This window comes from Cetorhinus maximus, chromosome 11 (genome assembly GCF_964194155.1).
Source record: "Cetorhinus maximus chromosome 11, sCetMax3.hap1.1, whole genome shotgun sequence".
Taxonomy (NCBI): Eukaryota; Metazoa; Chordata; class Chondrichthyes; order Lamniformes; family Cetorhinidae; genus Cetorhinus; species Cetorhinus maximus.
In genome coordinates this window covers 60959219-60986364 of record NC_135889.1, presented here as the reverse complement: position 1 = coordinate 60986364, position 27146 = coordinate 60959219, and the positions used below count along the sequence as shown (strand labels likewise).

The 27146-nt window shown below is 44.0% G+C and overlaps 1 protein-coding gene across 1 annotated transcript in view; it reads right to left on the bottom strand.

The window, feature by feature from the left end:
* dnah9l (dynein, axonemal, heavy polypeptide 9 like) overlaps positions 1-26093 on the bottom strand; it is a 361205-nt gene extending 335112 nt beyond the window's left edge. The window contains exons 1-8 of the mRNA XM_078552084.1: positions 26030-26093; positions 25855-25938; positions 25606-25764; positions 25368-25490; positions 25158-25280; positions 21815-22039; positions 21440-21531; positions 16250-16376 (exon numbers count right to left, since the gene is read on the bottom strand). Coding sequence (XP_078408210.1) covers positions 16250-16376; positions 21440-21531; positions 21815-22039; positions 25158-25280; positions 25368-25490; positions 25606-25764; positions 25855-25884 — 879 coding nt within the window. The 5' untranslated portion in view covers positions 25885-25938; positions 26030-26093. The remainder of the gene's footprint in view (positions 1-16249; positions 16377-21439; positions 21532-21814; positions 22040-25157; positions 25281-25367; positions 25491-25605; positions 25765-25854; positions 25939-26029) is intronic.
* Between the last annotated feature and the right edge of the window lie 1053 nt (positions 26094-27146).

Here is a 27146-nt window from a genome sequence, read left to right as displayed (position 1 = left end):
ATTCTAGAACGAGAGGCCATAGTTTTAGGCTAAGGGGTGGTAGATGTAAATCAGAGATGAGGAGGAATTACTTTTCTCAAAGGGTCGTGAATCTGTGGAATTCACTACCTCAGAGTGCAGTGGATGATGGGACACTGAATAAATTTAAGGAGAAGATAGACAGATTTTTAATTAGTAATGGGTTGAAAGGTTATGGGGAGAGGGCGGGAGATTGGAGCCGAGGCCAAAATGAGATCAGCCATGATCGTATTGAATGGCGGGGCAGGCTCGAGGGGCTGAATTGCCTACTCCTACTCCTAGATCTTATGTTCTTATGTGATCATCACTGATCTTTTGCCTCAACCCCAATTTCCTGCCTGCACCCCATATCCCATGGTTCCCTGAGAGATCAAAATTCTGTCTATCCCAGCCTTAAATATATTCAATGATGGAGCATCCACAACCTCCTGGAGTAGAGAATTCCAAAGGTTCACAACTCTGAGTGAGATCATTTCTCCTTATCTCAATCCTAAAGATTCGACTCCTTATCCTGAGACTGTGTCCCCATGTTCTAGGTTCCCCAGCCAGGGGAAACAACCTCTGAGAATGTATCCTGTCAAGGCCCTTCAGGGTCTTGTATGCTTCAATTAGATAACCTATAATTCTCCTAAACTCCAGAGAGTATAGACCTAATTTATGCAACCTCTTATCACAGCACAACCCTCTCATCTCAGGAACCAATCCAGTGAACTTCTGCTATACCACCTCCAAGGCAAGTATATCCTTCCTTAGATATGAGGACCAAAACTGCACACAGTACTCTAGGGCCAGAATATTTTGGATGGTGGGGTCTCGCTTCCTGCCATCCGAAGAGTCGACCTGAGTGCCTCACAGCCATTTCACACATGAATGAGCATTAAGTAGCCGCAGGCAGGACTTCCGCCCCTCATTCAGGAGGACCTTAGAGTGCCTTAGAGTGCTTTTTTCTTATTCATTCCCGGGATGTGGGCTTCGCTGGCTGGGCAAGCATTTATTGCCCATTCCTCGTTGCCCTTGAGAAGGTGGTGGTGAGCTGCAGTCCATGAGGTGTAGGTGCACCCACAGTGCTGCTAGGAAGGGAGTTCCAGGATTTTAACCCAGCGACAATGAAGGAACGACGATATATTTCCAAGTCAGGATGGTGAGTGACTTGGAGGGGAACTTCCAGGTGGTTGTGTTCCCATTTATCTGCTGCCCTTGGCCTTCTTGATGGTGGTGGTTGTGGGTTTGGAAGGTGCTGTCTAAGGAGCCTTGGTGAATTCCTGCAGTGCATCTTGTAGATGGTACACACTGCTGCTACTGTGCGCCGGTGATGGAGGGAGTGAATGTTTGTGGATGTGGTGCCAATCAAGTGGGTTGCTTTGTCCTGGATGGTGTCAAGCTTCTTGGGTGTTGTTGTAGCTGCACTCATTCAGGCAAGTGGAGAGTATTCCATCACACTCCTGACTTGTCTTGTAAATGGTCAACAGGCTTTGGGGAGTCAGGAGGTGAGTTACTCGTCGCATGATTCCTAGCCTCTGACCTGCTCTTGTGGCCACAGCATTTATATGGCTAGTCCAGTTCAGTTTCTGGTCAATGATAACCCCCAGGATTGATAGTGGGGGATTCAGTGATGGTCATGCCATTGAACATCAAGGGTCAATGGTTAGATTCTCTCTTGTTGGAGATGGTCATTGCCTGGCACATGTGTGGCGTGAATATAACTTGCCACTTGTCAGTCCAAGTCTGGATGTTGTCCAGATCTTGCTGCATTTGGACATGGACTGCTCCAGTATCTGAGGAGTCATGAATGGTGCTGAACATTGTGCAATCATCAGCAAACATCCCCACTTCTAACCTTATGATGGAAGGAAGGTCATTGATGAAGCAGCTGAAGATGGCTGAGCTGAGGACACTACCCTGAGGAGCTCCTGTACAGATGTCCTGGCGCTGAGTTGACTGACCTCCAACAACCACAATAATCTTACTTTGTGCTAGGTATGGCTCCAACCAGTGGAGAGTTTTCCCCCTGATTCCCATTGACTCCAGTTTTGCTCGGGCTCCTTGATGCCACACTCTGTCAAATGCTGCCTTGATGTCAAGGGCAGTCACTCTCACCTCACCTTGGGGGGAGTTCAGCCCTTTTGTCTATGTTTGAACCAAGGCTGTAATGAGATCAGGAACTGAGTGGCCCTGGCAAAACCCAAACTGGGCATCAGTGAGCAGGTTATTGCTAAGCAAGTGCCACTTGATAACACTGTTGATGACCCCTTCAATGACTTTACTGATGATCAGGAGTAGACTGATGGAGCGGTAATTGGCCGGGTTGGATTTGTCCTGCTTTTTGTGTACAGGACATACCTAGGCAATTTTCTACATAGCCGGATAGATGCCAGTGTTGTAGCTGTACAGGAACAGCTTGGTCAGGCGTGCGGCAAGTTCTGGAGCACAAGTCTTCAGTACTAGTGCCGGAATATTGTCAGGGCCCATAGCCTTTGCAGGGCTTTCAGCTGTTTCTTGATATCATGTGGAGTGAATTTAATTGGGCTGAAGACTGGCATCTCTGATGCTGGGGACCCCCGGAGGTGGCCGAGATGGATCATCCACCTAGCGCTTCTGGCTGAAGGTTATGGCAAATGCTTCAGCTTTATCTTTTGCACTGATGTGCTGCACTCCCCCATCATTGAGAATGGGGATATTTGTGGAGCCTCCTTCTCCAATTAGTTGTTTAATTGTCCACCACCATTCATGACTGGATGTGGCAGGACTGCAGAGCTTAGATCTGATCCTTTTGTTGTGGGTTTGCTTAGTTCTGTCTATCACTTGCTGCTTATGCTGTTTGGCATGCAAGTAGTCCTGTGTTGTAGCTTCACCAGGTTGACACCTCATTTTTAGGTATGCCTGATGCCCCTCCTGGAATGTCCTCCTGCTCTCTTCATTAAACCAGGGTTGATCCCCTGGCATTGAAGTCCCCCACCCAGAGTACATTTTACACCCTTGCCACCCTTAGTGCTTTCCCCAAATGGTGTTCAACATGGAGGAGCACTGACTCATCACTTGAGGAAGGGCGGGATGTAGTACTCAGTATGAGGTTTCCTTGCCAATGTTTGACCTGGTGCCATGAGACTTCATAGGGTCCAGAGTTGATGTTGAGGACTCCCAGGGCAACTCCCTCCTGACTGTATACCTGCCACCTCTGCTTGCAGGGATGTTTATGGTGGTTTCTGGGACGTTATCTGCAAGACATGATTCCGTGAGGATGACTATGTCAGGCTGTAGCTTGACTAGTCTGAGACAGCTCTCCCAATTTTGTCACGAGCACCCAGATGTTAGTAAGGGGGACTTTGTAGGGTCAACAGGGCTGAAATTGCCGTTGTCGTTTCTGGTGCCTAGGTCGATGCCAGGTGATCCATCCACTTCCATTCCTTTTTGAGACTTTTGAGACTAGTGGTTTGATACAACTTAGCACCGTCTGCTACCCCCTCTCCTGGGTGCTGCCACTAGGCCATTGGTCCTGATCCTTTTGAGATGTAACCCATCTGGCCTATACAGGTTCCACCTCCCCAGATTCAGTGCCAGGGATCTAAAGTCCTCCCTCTTGTACCACTATGCACCCACACATTCATCTTTTTATTAAACATGCAACCTGAATTTTAAAGCCAATTTGAAACGTGGCTTAATCAAGTCCCAGTGCTTGTTGACAGGCAGGCCTGACTCTGCCACTAAATTCAAAACTTTTCCTCACTCTCCCACATTGAGCTCATGTGTAGGGTTGTCTCTACAGGTATTAATCTGTCTCCTAACCTTATGACACTGCTACAGTGCCCACACTAAGGGTGGAATCTTCTGCTCTCTCTGGTGGTGAGCTTGGAGGCAGGAAGGGCACTTGAATCCTGCTGCCTTCCTGACTCTGTCTGAATTAAGTTCTGGGTGAGAAGGCCCATGGTCAAACTTCCCACCCTGCTGCTAATTGAGGCACTTAAGTGACCATTTAATGGCCACTAAAAGGATCCTGAGCCCTGGTGAATGGTGGGACCATGGAGCTGATTTTACCAGCAGTGGCCAATTAAGAAACCGTCATTGGAACCGTTGACTAATTGCCAGCTCCATGTTGAGGCATGGCGATCTTGTCAATCGGCTGGGGCTAGACAGGCAGGCCCCAGTGATCAGAGGAGTGAATCCTCCAGCAGTGGCATGGGCCATGGAGTGTCCAGAAAGGAAGGACCCCCTCAGGAAGCCTTGATGTGCCTGTTGGTCTCCCCACATGGCAGGGGAGCCATGTCAGTGCCAGTAAAATCCTGCTGGCATGGTAAAATGCCCATTCGTTGGCCAATTAATTGATTTGATCGGAAGCCCTTCTCTCGTTGGGGTGACAGTCCCAGAATGTGTGAACCATGGCAGCTTCTGGGATAGCTTGCACAAACATGAATTTTGACCTTCCAGTGGTCACATATGAGGTGAACACTGAGGGAGTGGAATCACTTCCAAATTAGCGCTCCAATTTTATCTAAAGGTGTCTCAATTGCCACATTTGGGCAGTCAATGGCTCACTGTATCTGTGGGAATCCAGCCATGGCAGCTAACCCAAGAACCTGCTGTGTCTGACTGGCCTCATCAGTGTCAAAGTGGACGTAAGCGGCTGCCTTGGAAAACATGACATCGGTGACAAAGAAGCTACAGCTGTAGGCAGCAGATTGTGAAATCCTGGAGATATCACCTGCAGATTCTGGGAAGGAACCAGAGGCAAAGAAATTCAGGTCCGTGTTGGCCGTAATGGCCGCTGGCAATGCATGCCCACCTGGCCCTCTTGGAAACTCTTTCGAGTTATCAACAGTCACAGATTGCAACTCTTTCGAGTACAATCACAGTTCTTGGTTTCCGGGAGTGGGACATGAACCCACAACCCTCTGATTCAAAGGCGAGGGTGCTATGAACTGAGCCACAGCTGACACCTCCTGGCCCTCTTGGAAGGAGGTCGTGTTCCAGGAGGCTGCAGATCACAGCAAAAGGCCTGCTGCAATAGCCTAAGCCTCCTGGGCACTGTTGTTCCTTTATATTGAGGAAGCTGATCCTCAGAACAAGTCCTTGAGCACAAGGTTTTAGACACAGGTGAGCCAGCTTCTATGTAATTAAACTATTTAAAGCCTCTCCAACCTGTTGGTTTCATTGATCATTGAGTCCCGGCTGCACGCTGACCTTGTTGACCCTGGCGAGTTCCACGCCTCTTGGGAAAACAGTTCACTGGCTGTTAAAGCCAGAATGCAGACTGAATTAAATATTTAAATATTTAATGACTGACCTGACAGCTCCTTGGGGGCTTTCCTGCTTGTCTCCAAATATGCCTCTGTTAAACCCTGAAGTGGGTGGGATCATGTTGGGTTTCTGACACACGGCACTTTTCAGGGTTTTAACCCCGACCCACACCCGAACCTGCCCTCCCCCACTTTGGCAGTTAAAATTCTGCCCCATACTTCAATTAACTGGCAAGCATGTTGATTGTTCAATATCTAGTTAAACAATAGTGTGAGGGTCTTCTGGAGCAGTGAGCAGCTTCCCAGCCCTCTGAGCCAGAAGCTCCCAGTTCGAGTCCCACTCCAGGATTTAATGGCCATAGAAGGTGTGTCCATAATGCAGCCAAACATGTTAACTATCAACCTTAAAATTCTTCCCACACACCTATGGCAGGCAGTAAGAGCAGGAGAGACTCCTGGTCAGTCATGCTTGATGTGGAAGGGTGCCCTTTAAGCTATCACCTTTGGTTTCAGGCTAGCAACCTGTTCCTGGAAAACAGATGTAAGCATGTGCTTAGTCTACCTCAATGTGCCTCAAGCTGTAGGAAATCTAATAATGTGAGCCAGAAATCATCACAATGGACCCTTTGCTGTGTATACTAAATATCATGATCTCACACACATCACCAAGTCCCTTCTTTTGTCTTTTCATGAAGTGGACTAAGATGTGCCCTCGTAAGAAGGGGCTCCTTATCAACCAACAAACTAGCCTATTTATATTAATGAATAGGGACTGTTTTCTTGTGAGGTACAAACATTTCTTGCTGCTCTTCATAACTATGTATCCCTGCCACCAACACAAGCTCAACCCACTTGCTACTTAATTATCCTGTAGTTAACTTACACTGGCCTTCCTCAGTTATAGGTTGTATGCATTCACAATTATGGTGAGTCTCACAGGCCCCTAACTAACTAGAGGTTGAGATCTCTCCAGGTCTCTCCCTGCTTCAAGTGAGTCATAGAGAGAAAGGGGAAGAGGAAGAATACAAAAAAACAAAAACTATCCATTGACCCCTGTGGGTCCAGTGAGCCACAGTTGCAATCTTGCAAGAAAAGTCACTCCTGATGCAGATGGGAACTTGCTGTACCTGTGCTGACTGATCAGCTAGGTGTTGCCAGGTGTGTTTAATGCTTCTATCATTATGGCATCAAACATCTAGGACCAAGCATTAATGAACTGCATTGTGTCAAATCTAATACAGCCTAAGTTAATAGCCTATAATAATTTCAATCACTGGTCCATCTGATGTTTTACCCTGGAACAATCCTTATTAACAATCAAAATTATGGACAAAATATGGCATAAGTGCAAAATTATATCAAAGATTTAAATTACTGTGGGGGCAATCTGGTGTTTTTTATTGAAAAGGGATGTGCTTCTTCAGAAAGCTACTTAGTTGTTTGGCACAAGTGCCCCAATGGTTAATGCTTAAGTGAAATGTCTCACATACTGGGAGATCTTGATTTGAACCCTAGCCTTGGCTGAAATTTGTACTCATTATTTTCCACACTACAAGTCACCAATCTCAAACACAGTGGCAACCAGTGTCAAAGTCCCTAGCTGACAGAAAAGTGGGGAAAAAAACAGCATGAATTCTGCTCAAATTGTATTTTTTTTTCCCTCTAGAATAAGCAGACTATTTAATTTTCAGCTGTGATCATAAGATTAGATGGCTAGTACAAAATCAACAAGACACCCCAGCAAGAAATTAGAAGAAATCTCCCCTTCACGCACTCTCATCAGAAGTCTTTCACAATATTGATTAACTCTTAAAAGAATGGGATTATTTTATAGTTAAAAATAGGTATGGAGGCAACAAAGATGTGTAGTCATAGATGATGAAATCTATAATATAGTACATTTTCCTAATGATGTTCATGCCTTATTTGGACATTGTCATTCTGTAATATGCAGAAATTCCTGCCTTAAGCTACTCACTCAATTTGTACAGCTACATAAATCCACAACCTCAGATCTCAAACATCATAACCCAATCCTTAAGCTTAACCACCATTATTGTACTGCTTCCCTGTGAAGTTAATCAGGCACATTTTTTTTCATTTCTCCTCCCCTTCATTATGATTGAACTATCAGTATCAACCACCATTCCCTGCTTCAGGCATCTTGCTGCTTCCATCATCGCCTGCTTACTACAAACCCGTTCTCAGCCACCACTACTTCCCAGCTCAACCATTTTGGCCATCACTGTTATCCTGCCCATCTCCCTGGCTGTTTTCCTCCTGGTAATGTTTCTGTCCTAAACTCTTTCTCACCATCTCCATCCATATCATTGTTCACCCAGTTCTCACCTGAACCTAAGACTCTTCATTCATATTGGTGATCTCTGTCACTCAGAAAAATGCATTCACAGAAATTCGCACTGAAGGCCTATTCTGACACCGTTCCCTAGGACAGCTATTCTCTCACGCAAAAACCTTTTCTCAAGACTGGGTAATGGCCTTTACTTCATTTCCAAGTGAAGAAAATATACCTTTAAATATGAAATCATATGAGGAAAATATATTGAGATATTTTAAAAATTTATCAATGTCAAACTCAATATGAATATAGTGTCTATGAAGATCACTTTGGATGAAGATCTCTGCAGTTTCTGCACAGTATATCTGTTTGAAGTTCTACTTGTAACTGTTGCCTCACTGCAATGTAAAACAGCCTAATAAATAATAATTACCATTCGCAGTGTACTATCACGTGTTAGACAATACTTGCACTGCAGCTACTAACTACTTTCTGCATCTTGCCTTCACTACTAACTATCCCAGCAACAGTAATAATTTCCTGAACACAGACCCCTATGAACTTGTGCCAGTTATTCCCAAGCTACCATGGTCCACATTGATCTCAGAGGAAAACCCAATGATTTATCTGAGCCACAGGCTATGGCCATAAGGAATGGCTTATTCAGCAAATGAAATAGAATGTTTAAGTTTTATCAGGGTGAGGTGCAAGTGTTGTGTGATGAATTGAACACAAGTTAGTTACACAAGGTCCCCGTGACAGTGTCAACAATGTAGCTTTTTCAAATGAGTGAGTTTCTCTGGAACCTCTGAAGACACTTGGCTAAGCCAAATAAGTTCTGTAACTTGTGAGAAACAGGCACTACATATGAAAGTCATTTATAACAGTTTGGTATAGAGCTTGTGGACTATTTTATTTTCTATCCGAAGAAGCTAGATTAACATAATTACTGTAAAAATTGTTTCATTTATTCTTTCAAGAGATGTGAGTGTTGCTGGCAAGGCCAGCATTTGTTGTTCATCCCTAATTTACCTTGAGAAGGTGATGGTGATCGCTGCGACTTGTTACAGAATCACAGAATTGTTAAGGTGCAGAAGGAGGCCATTCAGCCCATTGTGTCGGCACCGGCTCTCTGAGCATTATGACTTAGTGTCATTCTCCTGCCTTTTCCCCGTGCCCCTACACATTGTTTCTATTCAAATAATCATCTAATGCCCTCTTGAATGCCTTGATTGAAACTGCCTCCACCACACTTTCAGGTAGTGCATTCCAGACCCGAACCACTTACTAGGCAGAATCTTGCCCTCGGATGGCGTGTGGGCCCCACTGGCTCGGCGGCGGGTGGCCAGCCAACCCCCGCCACTGAAACGGGGCCCGCCGCCATTTTGAGTGGGCAGACCAATTAAGGCCCGCCCAGCGGCATCCCCGACGGGAAGCGCTATGTGCTTCCTGTTCTCGGGGGGAGGGAATCCCCAGCTGTCAAAGTGCGCTCTTTCACGCATGCGCGCAAAGTCCTGTCTCAGGGAGAATAATGACAGTGGAAAAAACTGTAAAAATAGAAACAATAAAAAATTATTAACATGCCCCCCTCATGTGACAATGTCACACAAGATGGGACATGTTAATAAAGAACACATAACCTTTATTAATTTTTTACAAAACGGACATGAAACTTCATCCCGCCAGCCTTAAGCTTGGACGGGCAGGGTCTTTAACAAGGTGAATTAACCTGTCAATGGCCTCAATTGGCCATTGACAGGTCGGCGGATGGACAGCTGATTTCGCTGTCCGCCCGCCTTCCTAAAAATTTAAATGGACCGGGATGACGTCGGGGATTCCTCCCGATGTCATCCCGCCCCCAAATCGCCGAGGGGAAAATCCTGGCCACTGTATGAAAAAGCTTTTTCTCACATCACATTTGCTTCTTTTGCAAATCACTTTAAATCTGTGCCTTCTCGTTCTCGATCCTTTTATGAGTGGGAACAGTTTCTCCCTATCTACTCTATTCAGCTCCCTCATGATTTTGAACACCTCTATAAATCTCCCCTTAGCCTTCTCCTCTCAAAGGAGGACAGTCCCAACCTCTCCAATCTATCTTCATAACTAAAGTTTTTCATCTCTGGAACCATTTTGTAAGCCTCTTCTGCACTCACTCCAATACGTTCACATCCTTGCTATCGTGTGCTGCTCAGGACTATACACAATACTCCAACTGAGATCTAACTAGTGCCTTATATAAGCTCAGCATAGCCTCCTTGCTCATGCACTCTATGCCCCTATTAATAAAACCTGGGATACTGTATGCTCTATTAGCTGCTCTCTCCACCTGTCCTGCCATCTTCAATGACCAATGCACATATACACCCAGGTCCCTCTGCACCTGCACCCCCTTAAGAATTGTACACCTTATTTCATATTGTCTCTCCATATTCTTCATACCAAAATGAATCACCTCACAATTCTCCACATTGAACTTCATCTGCCACTATCTGTCCACTCCACCAACTTGTCTATGTTCTTTTGAAGTTCTACACTGTCCTCCTCATAGTTTACAATGCTTCCAAGTTTCATGTCGTCTGCAAACTTTGAAACTGTCCCCTGCACACCAAGATCTAGATCATTAATATACATAATATATATCAGACTTTAGTGCAACTTACCTTTTACATAACTGTTTAATAAATCTGTTAAACCCTAAAAACAAGGTCTAGTGCATTAGTGTACTTTGCCACCTTCCAAACAGAAGGGCCCTGCGAATGCATGTGTTAAGTCTGGAGGGCAAATTGATAAAATAATAAGTTCTCTGTTCATTTACCAGGCACATTGTGAATTTTTACCTCAGAATGTAAGGAATCAGTGCTCACTTACAAAACTAATCTGAATACAGAAGGCATTAAGCTTGGTCAATATCCTGGAACTCCCTCCCTAACAGCACTGTGGGTGTATCTAAACCACAGGGACTGCACCGGTTCAAGAAGGCAGCTCACCATCACGTTCTCAAGGGCAATTAGGGATGGGCAATAAATGCTGGCCTAGCAGTCCATAAACAAATTTTTTTAAAATGAATATCTGGAGAAAATAGGGGAGGTAATGGCGTAGTAGTATTGTCACTGGACTAGTAATCCAGAGACCCAGGGTAATGCTCTGAGAACCAGAGTTCGAATCCCACCACAGCAGATGGCGGAATTTGAGTTCAATAAAAATCTGGAATTAAAAGTCTAATGATGACTATGAACCATTGTCAATTGTTGTAAAAATCCATCTGGTTCACTAATGCCCTTCAGGGAAGGAAATCTGCTGTCCTTACCTGGTCTGGTCTACATGTGACTCCAGACCCACAGTAATGTGGTTGACTCTTAAATGCCCTCTGAACAATGGCAATAAATGCTTGCCTACACAGCGATGCCCACATCCCATGAACGAAAACACTTTTTAAAAAAGGACAAAAGGTAACCCCAAAACTTAAGTCTTATACATCACAAGATTAACCCTAATTAGGACTTTATTTTTTCTTATGCTGCTTCAATGAAGGAAAAGATACTATATCCAGTTGAAGGTTCCAGAAATGTGAATGACTACTGACCTAATTTCTGCTAGGCACCCAAAAACTTAAATTTATATAGCACTTTTAATGTAATAAAACATCCCAAGGAGCTTCACAGGGGCATTATAAAACCAATTATGACACCCAGCCACATAAGGAGACATTAGGTCAGATGATCAAAAGCTTGGTCAAAGAGATAGGTTTTGAGGAGTGCCTTAAAGGAGGAAAGTGAGGTAGAGAAGCAGAGAGCCATAGGGAGGATATTCCAGAGCTTTGGGCCTAGACAACTGAAGGCGCAGCCAAAAAATCATTCCACAGCTAGATCATATGCAAGAGTCAGGAAATGACCAATTTGTTCCAAAGCAAAATTGCAAACCAGATAGACTTCTTTTTCAATTGAGAAGTTGCACCAGCTTCTGATTCAATGTAATTTATATCATTAAACTAGCTGCTAAAGACATACATGTTTCTCGGAGCTAATGTAGTTGATTGTCTTTAATCAAATAAATATTTGGCTTGAATATGGATGATCAGATTAAGTTTAAACATCCCTACAACAGGAATTCTTTAGTGGATACGAACATGCTAATTAGGAGCAGGAGTAGGCCACTCGGCCCCTCGAGCCTGCCCTGCCATTCAATAAGATCATGGTTAATCTAATTGTAACCTCCTGCCTACTCCCAATAACCTTTCACCCCTTTGTTTATCAAGAATCTATCTACCTCTGCCTTCAGAGACTTTGCTTCCATTGCCTTTGAGGAAGAGAGTTCCGAAAACTCACTACCCTCTGAGAGAAAAAAAATGTCCTCATTTCTGTATTAAATGGGCGACCCCTTATTTTTAAACAGTATGCTCAGAGGGCACTAGGAGAAGGCTCTTGGGAGCATCTGGGAGGGATGATCTTAGAGACTGGTTGTTTTGGAGGTAGTTCTAGATTTAGGAAACATTAGAATTAAAGGCATTAAAAACATAAAAGAGAACTCAGTGTTTAAATATAAATAATGCTATTGTAAAAATATATTTCCTAATTTTTCTAGAAACTTAGGGCAGAACAACCGAGCTTCAGCTGCACCTACCTCACACCCGCTCTCTGAAGCAGGCGCCAGCGTAGATATCAGCACCTCAGTGAGCATTAGATTGGCGGCTAGTGTCTCGGTGCACATTAGTGAGGGCACTTCTCACACAGGCTTCAGGCGCAGGCAGAGGCAGGGAATGCCCAGGGTGCCTTCAGTCGGAGGGCTGCTGGAGACCAGGATGATGCTCAGTCGAAGGCAGATGATGAGCCTCTGAATCGTCCATTAGGTGGCAGATGCTGGATGTCCAGCGGGATGTGTGGGAGGATCTGACGGAGATCCATGAGGGTCTACGTGCCATGACCTCCGTGATGGAGGAGTCCGTGCGGAGCATCAGCACTGCGTTGGCCATCATGGCCGAGCACACTGTCTCCTCCATTGAGAACGTGGTGACTCTCATGGAGAGGCAGCTCCAGGAACAGAATCAGGGGTCCCTGGGGTTGTGCTTGGATCTGCAAGCCCCCATACAGGCAATGACCTCAGGTGGTCAGTGTCTGTGTGGGAGATGGATGAGGCACCCAGTAGCCCAGCTTGGTGCCCACCCATCAATGGTGAACAGGGAGGTCCAGAATGACCTCATATTGGCACACAAGTTGCCATCTCTGCAGGCTCCTCTCAGTGCGCTCTGGATGATGGAAGCAGCTCCTCTGCCCCTTCACCAGTGACCAATGCATCTGATGAGGCTGCGGTGACTGGGGAAATGCCAGCCATGGCACTGGCCGCTCCCTCCCAGGTGGGGCCAGCACAGGCTCCACTGGCCAGAGGACGAACGCCAAGGCCATCGAAGCCAACAAGACACCAGAGTCAGCAGGCTGTCTCCAATGCCAGTGCCTGCGAGGGGGGAGAACCAAGACTTGGCACACGCAAACATAAGTTAAAGGTACCATGAGCACAAGAGGGACAGGTCACTGGTGATTTTATGTTCATTTATGCTTATTTTATGTACACTGGTCTGGGGTTGAAGACCAGAAACGTTTATATAACTATTATTGAACTGTCAGAATGAGATAAATTGTGTTTTTGTCATCATGGCTTGAGTATGCTTCACCTTTTTATATCATTGGTACTGGGAACGCCAGTATGTAATGCTGGACATAAGTGGCTCTGATCTTTATTGCACAGGCACTGAGTGTTCTTTGGGTTCAAATAAAAGAGTCCTTTCAGATATCCGGGGTGGAGGCGGCAGCCCTGGCATATGTTTGAAGCTGATCTTTGGTAGCCTAGCTGATGGAGTGTTGGATCAAGGCATCCCTGCCTCTCTGGAGGCTACCGAGGTCTGGCTCCATGCCCTCAGCATTGTCCTCACTGTGCCTACCTCCAGACTCACCACTGGACTCATCATCTATGGCCTGTGCAGCTGCGTCAAGATCCTCTTCCTCCAGTGGGTCCCCCCTTACCAGTGCCAGATTGTAGAGAGTGCAGCATGCAACCACTATCAGTGACAACCCCTCTGTGGGGTATTGTAGTGCTCCCCCTGAACAGTCCAGGCATTGGAAGCACATCTCGAGATGACCTATGGTCCTCTCTATCATCGCTCTTGTGGAGGCGTGACTCGTATTGTAACGCTTCTTTGCCTCTGTTTTTGGGTGGCGGAGAGGCGACATGAGCCACCCTTTCAATGGATAGCCCTTGTCACCCAGCAACCATCCATCCAGTCGGGCTAGAGCACTGAAGGGCCTTGGCACCTGGGAGGGTCTCAGGATGTAAGCATCATGGGAGCTGCCTGGGTACCTTGTACAGACTTGCAGAATCCGTATCCTGTGGTCAAACACCATCTACACGTTCGTGGAGTGGAATCCCTTCCTGTTGACAAAGGCACTCGGCTGACCCGCTGGCGCCTTGATGGCCACATGTGTGCAATCAGTTGCACCCTGGATGAGGGGGAAGCCAGCAATCGCTGCAAAGCCTCTGGCTTGCTTAGCCTGCCTGGCCTCATCCATACAGTAAAGAATAAAGGTCAGTACCCGCCTGAACAAAGCTTCCGTCACCAGCTTGATGCAACTGTGGACAGATGATTGGGAGACTCCACACAGATCCTCCACTGACCCCTGGAAAGAGCTGGAGGCATAGGAGTTGAGGGCCACTGTGACCTTCAGAGCCACTAGCATGGGGTGTCCACTCACACAGTCGGAGCTGATCTCAGGCCCTATCATCTGGCAAACAGAGGTCACTGTCTCCCTGGAGAGGCAGAGCCTCCTTTAGCATTGCACCTTGGACATGTTGAGGTAGCTGCATCACTGCCTGTAAACCCTGGCAGCAGGATAGTGGCGTCTTCTGCGGCCCCTTCCGCCTTGGGCTACCTGCTGGCCCTGTGATCCTTGTGCCTGCGCCTCTCCTCTCACAGGTCCCTCCCCTGGAAGCTGCATTGGGACACCTGACCTCCTCCCCCTTCTGCCCCTCTCTTCCTCCTCAGAGGAGGTGCCACCAGCGGAGACCACAGCCCCCATTACCAAGGTAAGGGAAAGCTGTCTGATACCTGGAAGGGTCAATGCGGTCTGAATCCTCCAGGGGCCTTGCAGGCAGCAATGAGTATTGAAATGAAGCCTGGAAATGCTAACAATGAAGCCCCGAACAGAGATGAATCTGCCAAGTAGCACTAAGTCGTCAGCAGCGAACTATCTACCAAACTCCTCACTACTCACACTGAATGAGGTTTTTGAAAATGTGGGCTGCCCGCCTGCCTGTTTTGCCCATGCAATGAACGTGAAATCGCACAGGCAATGAAAAATTGCTGTCAATTGGCTTTTTAATGGCCTTAGGAGGCCTGTTAATTAATGTAATCTCACACCTGCTTACATTTCCTGTCTCTAAATCATTACTTCCTGTTGTCAGATTTTCGTCACACTTTTTCCAACTTTATCCATTGCGAATGAATTTAACTTTATTTATAACAGATTCAACCCACCACCGCCCCACACCATTCTGGTCTCAGTCCGAATCCCACTCCAGTAAGCCTCCAAATCCCCTATTTAGCCCCATTATAGGTTATTACTGTTTGCTTCTAGCTATGTTTCACTTATTTTCAAAGTATTGCTGCCCTATCTCCCACAACTAGCTCTACAACTCATCAGTTATTCAGTCAGGACTCCTATATGGACTAACATTGTATTCAAAAGCTCCCCTGTGAGTATTATCCATATTCCCTGCCATTTCCTGTATGTCATTAAATAATCTCATCGTAATTCACTCCAATTCACTGAATTCATTAAATTATCTGTGCTTCAATGAATGGAATCCAGCAAATTCTTTAAATAATGTCTGGCTGAGTGAATCAAATCCAATGAATTCATTACATTTTCTGCTTCTGAATGAATGCCATTAAATGATCTCTTGGTAAATCAATCCAATTCATCAAATTCATTAAATTTTCTAAGACTGAATCCAGCAAATTCATTAAATTATTTTTAAAAAGCAAACACTGAAGACAGTGGAAATCTGAAGCAAAATCAGAAAATGCTACAAGCATACAGCAGGTCAGTCAGCATCTGTGGAGAGAACAGACAAGTTAATGTTTCAAGGGTGAGCCCTTCATCAGAACCGAGGACCTACAACTAACTGTTCAGTTCCCTGTTCACCTCACAAATGCTGACTGACATGCTGAGTGTTTCCAGCATTTTCTGCTTTTACTCTATTAAGTGATATCTGGCTGAGTGAATGAAATGCAATAAATTTATTAGAAAATCTATTACTCAGCTAGTTAAATCCAGGAAACTCAATTAATTATGTATAAAAATTAATGAGATTCACCTGACTTTATTAAATGATGTCCAAGTGAGTGAAATCCCATGTTTTATAATTCTTATTATTTGAGGTAATAAAATTATTACATAATGTGTCATTCAGTGAATGTAATCATTTAAATAACCTGCAACACAATCCACCAAATTAATTTAACATCTGCCTCAATCAATTCAATCCATCAACTTCATTAACTGATCTTTGATTCTGTGAAATCCAGCAAGTGGGGATACAAAACCGGCTGAAGCAAATTGGCTACCCAGTAAACACTAAATTTTAGTTTTCAGTGACGCATGTTGCACACCTATTAATTCTCAGGATGTGCAATGTTCAATGGAATCTTTACCTGTTTTGGTTGACCTCCTTTGGAAATAATTTCTAATAGATCCATTGCAGAAACAAAGTAAAATCTTGGAAATGTGAGTCTTTTAGTCTCAAGGTATTCAGCTAAAGCTTTCTCACACTGAGTCAGTCTGCAAAAAGATTGAGAACTTACAATTTTGTTATCACAATAATTGCTCCTAAAAGTATAAAATGGGTTATTTTTAGCAGGTGAGGCATTGTGATTATAAAGGAGAAAATTTGGTGCCACTATCTTTAAAAATAGTTTCAATTATACAACAATAAAATTTAAAAACTTCATTATCTTAAACCAAAACAATAATAAAAAGAAATATGGACCATGGCACCTTACTTAAGTTAGCTGCCTTGAGTTCTACCAGAGGGTGATTCCATGATCATCTCCGGGAGCAGCATGGCATTGAGCCAAAGACTAAAATCAAACTCCTCCAGGGCATAGTCATTATCACCCTGCAGTATGGCACATTATCCTGGGTCCTAGGAGCCACATCAAAACACCAAAGACACCTGAAGTCCATCATTAGAATTCAACAGCAGGACAAAATCGCAAAAAGTGAGGTCCTCCATCAAACTGGGCTAAACAGCATGGAGACCATTCTCCAGAAAATTCAACTTCGATGATGACTATAGAATCCCCAAGCTGATCTTCTACAGGGAACTGTCTCAGAGCAATGAAATCAAGGTGCTCAGTACAACTATACAAGGACACCCTAAAAAGAACCTTACAATCTTTAGCATTAAAGACCACCTTCCTTGGGAAAACACTGCAGTTGACTGGCCCGTGTGGAGGCAAGCACTGATATTTGGTTCAGCATGTTTCGAGGACCATCTATGCTCAACTTGCAACATCCAACATACCCAGAGGAAGGCTAGAGCTGCAGAAGCTCCCCCAACGGGGCATCAGGGGCTGCCAGTTCTGTGGACGACCGTGCTGATCTCATATCGGGCTTACAGCTTGGGCATACTCAAAGAACGTGGAGTTTGCCACCAACTCTTATCATATTTGGGGTCTTCAATCCCACCCCCAAAATATGAAAGGTTGAAAAAATAGTTGAGAAAAGGTGAAAAGTAATTTTTTGAGAGAAAGCAATTATTTAAAACTTATTATTCCACGTGCCCCCACACCAACACCCCCCCACCCCCAGGCAAAATGGGCCCAAAATTTTGAAGCATATTAGTTTTTCAGTTTTGTGCATACATTGCTCTTCACTGTCACAGCAACAGAATAAGTGCAATCATGTTCAGCAAATTCATTGCACAAAAGGAACAGTACTAAAACAGATTTTTTTTAAATGAGGACAACAGATTAAGTCAAAAATAACTGGATGAGGCCTAAAATAATACATGCAGGAGGTTAACATATTCTTGCTTTCATTTTTAAAACAAGGGCTTGAATCTCGCCCACACAGATGATGTAGGTCTCTCTACAGCAGCTGTAAATGTGTAATATAAATGAGGTAATCCAGTTCAAAGTAGGTGCAGGCCCACAACTCAGACTGACAATTTCTTATAAAGGGAAATCACAAAGTGTCTTTATGGATAGAAAATGGGGGAAAAACATGTTGGTGGAGCAGGGGGTATTCTTCTGAAGTTGGTTCTAAAATGCAGGTTAGGAACTTTATCCTACATCAAACCATGACATATCTGACAAGGAGATTTGATGCTAAAATTAGAAAGTATTCCATACTTCAAAACAAACACGCCTAACTCTGATGAGCACTATTTCTTTATAAAAATACAAATTATTTCCCAATGTTGAAACTTAGTTACAACTTTCTAATAATATGTACATATTGTATAAATATATACTACATATATATAAAATATAGAGTCATAATATACACAGTGATCAACAATAAACAATTAAACATTTCCAAATCCGTTCACAGCCTTATTCCTATCTTATTCTGATTACCTCCTCCAGCTTTTAAGAAATGTGAGGTTTTATAAGATGGTTATGTTTTAAACTCTCTTTTAATTCAAGGTAAAAAATGAGCATGAGACCTCCTGCTAATTCTGCTTGGAGATAAGTTGATGTGACCTGGTTAACATGGGTCAGGGGGGCCCAGGTCAATTGCTATTGAAATCCATGTGCCACATTTCACACCTGAAAACAAAAGACAGAGCAGTTGACTTGCCATGGGTGCACTCAGACTCTCAGGTAGTCTGGTTAAAAAAAAGTGAGAGAGAGGGAAAGACAGGGACAGCAGCTGTCATGGTCAGCAGAGGGGAAAAGGCTATTTCTCTGTTAGCTACCAGATGGAATGTGGATGGGAGGATGGTCTCTGGTCAAAGAGACGGAACCCATGGAAATTTAAGAACACTGGAAGGAGAAGGAATCGCAGGAATGAGCCATGCTGCTAGAGGTTGGTTTGAGATTCCTCAGAAGACTGAAGGAAAGGACACTCAACGGACACTGGATGTTCTGACTCCATGAAACCAGGAGGGGTGAGCCCATTGGAAGCTGGGACTAACTATAAACTGGTTCCTGCAAAGGTTGCAAATCTGTGGAGAGCGTGCTGGAATTTATAAATGCAGTGTGGGGTTTTCAAGTGTGTTAAAAACACTAATAAAGGATGTCTTTTCTGTAATTTAGGATATCAGTTGCCTACTAAGTAATGTTTAGTTGTTGTTCATTTTAGGTTGTTACAGTAAAAGTCTTAAAATGTGAAATCATGTCATGTGATCAGTTGTGTCGGTCTCTGAGAATTCATATCTCTTTTTAAAAGTTATCGGTCTCCACGAGAATCATAACACTTAATATTCTCTATTGCACAATTCCATGTTTCAACTCTGATCTTTGATGCATCCCATCCTATGCCCCAGCAGGTTTTGTAGATCCTCCAGCTGCCTCAACCTTACTCTCTGGAATTCCTTTCCTAAAGCAACACACCTCTCCAAACTCCAAAAAAACTTCTCAAACCCATATTTTTGACTAAGCTCTCAATCACCTGGCCTTATACGCCCTTTGTGACTTAATTTCTATTCTTCTACCTATATTTTTCTTCCCCCTTCCATAAAGCACTTAGTGGCATATTTTACTTGAAAAGCAGTAGACAAACGCAAACTGCTGTTTCCTATAGTATTGGCTTGCTGAAAGTCAATGTGCAAAATTACAATCTTTACAAAATTGCATTATATAACTGCTCTGACTTTTAGATGAGCCACACTGCTAAGGGAGCATCAGCTTGATGTTTGAACTGAAGTGTTGCCTTATTGGAGAAGATCATGGAAGTCCTGTACCAGAAGACCTGGCATTAGAGTGGGACACGCGAGAAAGAGATCACAGGGGAAATATCTAAGCCACCTCAACAAGCGGAGGGCCATGATACATAAATGCCTATTGTGTGAAGATAAAAGGCAGCATCCAGCAGTGGAGCATTAGGGTGTTTAATCGGGTTAGGGAAGCAGGCAAGTTAGCAATGAAGGAGGCAAAAACAATGGACAGAATTTAACAGATGACATTTTTTCCCAAAAAAGTCAGTAGGGAACTCACTCCTGCTCTGGCCAGCTGCCTCACAGCCATTAATGCTCTGGCTGCAGAAGGGCCACTGCCCCCATCTGGGGAGGAATTCCTGCACTGGGGACTGCTGGCCATCTGATAGTTGGCAGTTCTCTGATCCTAACAGAGCCATAGGGAGCAGTGGCCACTTCTGGGACTACATCCAGTCCCAGAAAACATAGGGCCGGGAGCCAAACAGAAGGTAAATCTGGGGGGCTCTTGGAGGGGCTAGGATAGGAGGTCGTGGGGTTACGGGGTTGAGGGACAGGGGTGGTGCAGACCTTGAGGGAGTGTAGTGCTCCAATCAGAAAAGGGGGCCCATTAAGGAGGCAACCCCCACCTCCCCCACCCTCACTTTTCTGCATGAGGCCCAAGCAGGCTAAACTGCCAGGCTTACCCCCCGACTGTCACCGACCTCCTCCCACCAACCAAAGAATTGCAGCAGGGGTGCAAAGTGGCCATTTAATGACCTCAGTTGCAGCAAGGGCTGCCCTACGACTTGCCAACTGCCCCTAAAATCATGGAGAGATCGAGGGTGGGCAGGTAGGCGGCTGGAAAGTCACCAGCAGATGTTATGAGCCCTCCCACCTGCAAATGCACCTGTGTAGGGACCATAAAGTTCTGTCTGATATGTTAAAGATGGTGACAGTTGGGAGAAATTATTTAAAAATTTGGTCAACAGGGCTCCCTATTCCTGTCTACAAACCCTTACTTCCTGTCATCACTCTATTCATCACCCATGATGAATTACTATCTTCATATTTATAATGGAAAATGCTTTCGAAATTCATCACCTATAATTACAATCTAACCACTATAGACACTGATTGGGAAGTCTTGTGGAGGCGTGTGTAGTGTCCCCACCTATCAGCTAGAAGCTCTGGGTTCAAGTCCCACTCCAGGACTTGGTGGCCAAGAAAAGTGCATTCATAACGTGGCCAAACAGGTTGGGCATCAACTTGTAAATCCTTCTATATATGCCAATGGCAGGCAGTAAGAGCAGGAGAGATTCCTGGTCAGCCATGTGAGGAAATAAATTGGAGCCCCTACCGTCACTATCCATAGCTCCAGGCTACAACATGCATGTAAAAGTGTGTGCTGCCACGGGAACTGAAACTCTTTGAGAGGCCAGTTGGCTGGACGGCTGGTGTGGAGATGATTGGTGCCAATAGCATGGGGTTTGATCCCTGTTCTGGCTGGGGTGGATTCATGGCCTGCCTCCTTACCCTACCCATGTGGGAGATCGCAGTGCTGTGGGTCGCACTTGTCTTTGGGAAGAGCCCTCAAGAAGAAGAAGGCACATTATCTATTCCACAAAATGCTTTTTGAAAGTTTTTCTTAGCAACTGTGAGAAATAATGGCAAGTGGAAAAAAAGATTCATTTTAAATGACATGTGGGAACCCAATAGTCAGATTGTGCAGAGGTGCAGAGGTCAAGATCCATTACGAATGCGGACACAGGAAATTATAATCAAAAGATTCAGCACTCAACACATGACAAAATTTGGCAGCAGGAACCAATGTTGTGTGGGCGGAAACTTGAGTGCAGATACAAAATTTTTAATGAGAGCAACTAGTGATTATTAAAAATGGAATTATTAAATGATCTGATACAAAAAAGTCTTACTATAGATAGCTGGGAATTTTGATAAAATGTTGATCAGTAATTGTTACCTTTGTTGAAGCGCTTCTAATTTTTCCAATAATCCCAAATTGTTTGTTGTCTCAATTACTTTCATAGTTTTAACAGTCTTAGCCATTAGGTCCTAAGATGGAAAGAGTAAAAGTTATTTCAATATCTCCACAAATAAATCAATTCTAGTCTACAATTCTGTAAGTGTTTGATTTATTAGTTTCAGTGGTTGCACTTTATAAGTCAGTCATATAAATGCACACTTTCCAGAATTCATTTTGTATAGTAATTTTTTTAAAATAGAAAATGGAATGATTATCTTGATCATCTCGAAGAGAAACGAAACATGAAGGATCAGCATACAGATAGCAATTTAAAACTAAGTTAGCTTATCAGTAGTTCAGGGTGGAAAGTACCTTGAAGTTCAAATCGATCTCATCAAATCGTTCAGCATCTTCAGAAAGTTGATTTCTAATGTCCTCAGAACCAGTAAAAATACTCTGTAAGTGTGCCCATGTTCGCTGCACTTCCATCCACATAGAGATGACCAAATCACTAATCATTAGTTTTTTTTGCCAACTACTGACATCCACCAAGAAATATTCCACATATTTGCTCATCAAAATGTTTTGCAACTGAACCTATCAATCACAGCAAGGAATACAAGGGTCAGAATTCTTTGCTTTATAAAACAAATAGCTGTGGTAATAAGCTACAACCATGGTACATGAAGAATTTTTTAGTTATTTTCTTTAACATGTTGGACCTGGACCTCGTCGGAGTGGCAGTCAGCATCGGATTGCCACTCTGTGCCCAATTTCTTACCTGAATTATTTTCCTAGCCGGTCTCGCCCGACTTTCGGACTCAGGCCAGGCAAGGTCCAGACAGTGCAGCGCTTCCCTGGGGCCTAGTGTCAAAGTGCAGCTGAGTCAAAGTGAAGGAAGCCATGCACCCTTTTTTATGGCACTAGCTGCCATAAACCAGATAAGTTAAAGGTCCAGTGGAATTTAAAGGTCCTTGACAGACCAGGGAGAAGGTAAGTGTCTAAGGTAAGTGGATAGGATTTGGGAGGTGGGGCGGGTTGAACGGAATTCAGGGGGTGATTGGAGGTCAGGAGGGGCAGGTCGGGGGTGGGACGGTCAGGGAGGGTTCAGAGGTCGGGGGTCAGAGGTCGAGGTGTTGAGCCTCAGGTCGGGTCTTGGGTTGGGTTGGGCCTGGGGGAGGGGTTTAGGAGTAAGAGTCGGGCCTGACAGGGGTGGAGGGGGTGGAAAAAGAGTCCCTGTGGGCATGGGGGGAATCCTGAGGGGCTGAAGTCAGGGGGCTGCAGGGAGTCCCCTGGGGGTCAGGGATGTGGGGAAGTCCCATGGGGGTTCGATCTGGGTCTGCACAATATTTACCCAAAAATTAGAAGTGGTTTTAATCCTTCTAACCTTTTCTGGGTAAGTATTGGTCTAACCCAGTTGGAACCATCTGAAATTTGCGATTTAAATCACATTTTGCAACAGTTCCCAGTGCAGGGCATTTGCCTAGGGGAAGTTTGCACTTCTGGGCAATTGCGATGCAAACCTTACCTGGGAACTTCCAAAGGGGATTTCCCAGCGCATCTTTGGGTACCCCCTCAATATGATTTTGGGAAGCTCAGAAGTTACGGCCCGTTGTAATGGTTAGGAGTTTTGCAAAAAGCTTCAATAGTCTATAAAAGCAGTTTTAAAATTTTAATTGCAATAGTATTAGTGCCACCTGGCAGATGATCACTTTACAGCCATGGGTAAAGCTGTTATAGAACCATGAAACACATATTTGTTTACTGCAAGTGAAAGTATGTGGGCAGAATTTTCCACTGGGTGTGCGGATGCGCGCCCAACATGATCGAGTGTGAAAGAGCACGTGATGTTGGGCGAGCGTCCCAAAGTCATCGCGCACTCACACGATGCTTCGGTCAGCGGGCATGTGCAATAGTCGGCAGCGTGCCCACTGACAATTAAGAGGTTTATTAAGGCCATTAAAGGAGCAATTGATGGTAATTTTTCGCTCTCCATCCAACGTTACGGTTGACGAGCGGCCGAATCGGCCAGGCTGCCTTTGCACTTTTGAGGAAACCTCTTCCAAGGGTGGGATCAGGTTTCCGTGATTAACTAAAAAAGAATTAAATTAAAATGTTTTGAAAAAAATTTTCATCATCCGTATGTTGGAGTGTCTCATTCTGACGTGTGGACATTGTTTCCCAATTTTACATTCTGCTTTTATTGATTTTAAATTCGTCAGGTCCCTGAGGTAACTCTCTGCCTTCAGAAAGCTTTCCTTCCGCACTTCACCGCGCCCACCCTGATGTCAGCGCGCGCCCTCCTCCCACCCCCACGCTGGCAGCTCTGAGCCTTTCAGCCCGTTAATTGGCCAGCCAGTGTGAAATCACGGTCGAGGGCCGATCACAGACGGCAGTTTGTTCCCCAACCACTCCCAGGCCCGTCGACCCAAAAATTCTGCCCTATGTCTTCATGAGCTCAGCACATGAGGTTGTGGGCAATGAACATCAACTGATAAATTATGCTTAATGTTTTTAAGCAGTTAGTGGCTTATTGAAGTGGGAAGAGGTTCTGTTCTTTCATGTAATTACATTTGGTACCTCACCATCATATTAAATCCAAACTGGCTCAACTCACCATGGAATTACCTAGATTAATCAGCACTGTCGATAACAGGGTAGTAGCATAGGCTCCTGTAGAACATCGCTGGTTACATTTTTCCATGCAGGACAATTTTCATTTAACAACATCTGCTGCCAAGCCAATTCTCAATCAATCTATACAATCTGTCAACTATTTCTTACTGTCATCACATGAGAAATCTCTCAAGTGTCTTTTGAAATCAAAGTAAACTAGATCTATTGCGTTATCATCATTCAGTAGTTTAGTTGTCAAAAGAATTCCCATAGATTTGTAAAGCGTGACCTAACACTTCATTAGATTTCTTCTGTGATACCAGGAGAATGGCAATACAATTGCACATTTCAGAAATACTTCAGCTGTACATGAGTTCTCGGTTGGTTATCAACTGAAGTTTACTAATAGCTTAATATACTGGAAGAAAACACGACCCTCATGAACAGAGAAAGTTTGACTACTTTAATGTAATCTTTTTAAGAAGGTCATTTTTAAACTTTTTTTTGAAGTGCTCCAGACCTTTCTATAATCATAACAACATGGATAATGTTAGTTGGTGCCAGTGGCTGTATAAAAAATTTACCAACAAAAAGCATAAATACACTTTTATATCCAATAATTGAAAGCATTGAATGTTTATGGCCTGGAGCTCATACTATAACTACCTCTACCAACTACCATCCAATTTCTTTTTAAAAGTAAAACACTTTACCTGCATTGAATAATAAATCAATTAAATTCTAGAATATATTTTCATCTTACAATAATAAAATACAAGACTGTTAAAAAGATACTACCAGTTCATCTCACCAAATGAGGATTAAGCATGAACATCACCATATATCTCAGAATCAACGGAACAAATAGCATTAGGTTTAACTGTGAAAAAATATATTTTTAATTAGAACATACCAGTAATGACTATACCTGTAAATTCCTATGTAAAGGCTGCCTTGAAGCTTTTAACTAGGCCCTAGGAGGTATTTGAAATCTGCTCAAATATGTGGCTAAAATTATTTAAAAGTTATATAGGACAAACAAAAGGATAAATCTATTTCTAATTTTTTTCTGATAAATAAGTTAACTGTAAATCAGCACCTGATCATCTTCCAGTGTTTCAATAAGGTTCTCATCAGATTTGAGCAATGGAGTTCCTGTACTGTAGTGTGATTCATATGAAAACTCCATTACATTCCATATTTGACTAATCTCGGCCAGCACCTGGAAAAGGAGTAAGTTTTTCCACTCTTTAGTATGTATGCAATTGCCAAAAAGTTGTGATAAAAGAAACAAAAATATCTGTTTCACCTTTTCTATTGCCATTTCCTTTACTGCTTTGTCCACTATGTTTTTCACTTCCTCTTCTACCCTATACAGCTGGAGAGCTAACAAGTCCCCCAGGGTAGTGTCTGCATCCATGACAAAGCTGACCTGTCAGAGTGAAATACAGGCTCAGATTGCTTAAGGAATAAAAATTAAGGCTGCTTTTCGGAAGCAAAGAAAAAAAATCGACGTGACGCAGACAGTAAAATACCTGGTGACTTACCCCTGTCGCATTCATTAATTCCTGCCAGTGCCTCATTCTGACTGCAGGGTTCTGCAACTCAGTAACAGCCCGAAGCGAAGTCAGCATATTTTTAACCATAGATGCTAATCCAGCATAGACATCCCAAACTCGAACCTCCTTATCAAGTGTTTTCATCTCCTACCAGGAAAAGTAGGGTTTTCAAAACTACAGCATTGTGTATATTCCAGGCAATCAGTTTACATTCATCCTTTGCAAATTCGTTCATACCTTTGCAAATCTTCGCAGTTCCATATCCATTTGCTCTACATTTATTTGTTTCCACTGTGTTTTGGTCCAATCGTCAATGCTCGTCTAGAATAAAGACAATTAAAAACAATTGAAAATAAATGCTCTTCGAAACATGGCAAATTACAAAAGATTTGGCAATAACTATAATACACACTTAAAAGGCAGAACTGAATCCAGGTGACAGGGATCCCACTGGCAGACCCGTAAGTCAATAGGATTCCCGAGTGGGCAGAAGGGACTGGCCAACCACCATCACATGGCAGCTGGCCAATGGAGGAAAGTGACATGCAGGGCGTGTGCAATTACATGATGGGGAGCGGCTCTTTAGCTGCTCTCGCCAATAATGTTGCCTCCAGTGCATGCCTCCCTCGGCCCTGCTCCACTCCAACACTCTGACTCCAATTAAAAAATGAAGGCTGAGTTATGCTGCTTGTAGACAGAACAACATTAATCTTGTTCCATAAGAAGAAAACAAGGATAGGGGTTATATTCTATAATACAAAGTTCTGCTGTTCTTGGATCATTTTTGAGCTATCATACATTTCACACAACCCAGGCGCCAATGAGTTTTTTATTCCTTCATGGCATGTGGACATTGCTGGCAAGGATAGCATTTGTTGTCCATCCCTAACTGCCCATGAACTAAATGGCTTGAGAGGTCATTTCAGAGGGCGGTTAAGAGTCAACTAAATATGCAGAGGGTCTGGAGTCACATGTAGGCTAGACCAGGTAAGAATGGCAGATTTGAATGAACCAGATGGGTTTTTACAACAATCAATAATAGTCTCAGTAATGCTGAGCATGAAACTATCTTTTAAATCCAGATTTTTAAATTAAATTTCACCAGCTGCAGTGGTGGGATTTTAACCCATACCCACCAGAGCACTAGTCTCATGATATTATCACTGTGCCACAGTCTTACTAACATCAAGGAAATTGTGTTATACTGAGGTTAAGTTGGCAAAAAATGTCACTGGATTCTGGCTCACGTTCTGATCTGTGCCCCTCAGACTGTTCGACCAGGCCCTCCTCCTCTGATCTGTGCCCCTCAATCTGTTCCATTAGGTCCTCCTCCTCTGATCTGTGCCCCTCAGACTGTTCGACCAGGCCCTCCCCCTCTGATCTGTGCCCCTCAATCTGTTCCATTAGGCCCTCCTCCTCTGATCAGTGCCCCTCAGACTGTTCCACCAAGTCCTCACCCTCTGATCAGTGACCTTCAGACTGTTCCATCAGGCCCTCCCCCCCTGACCTGTGTCCCTCAGACTGTTCCA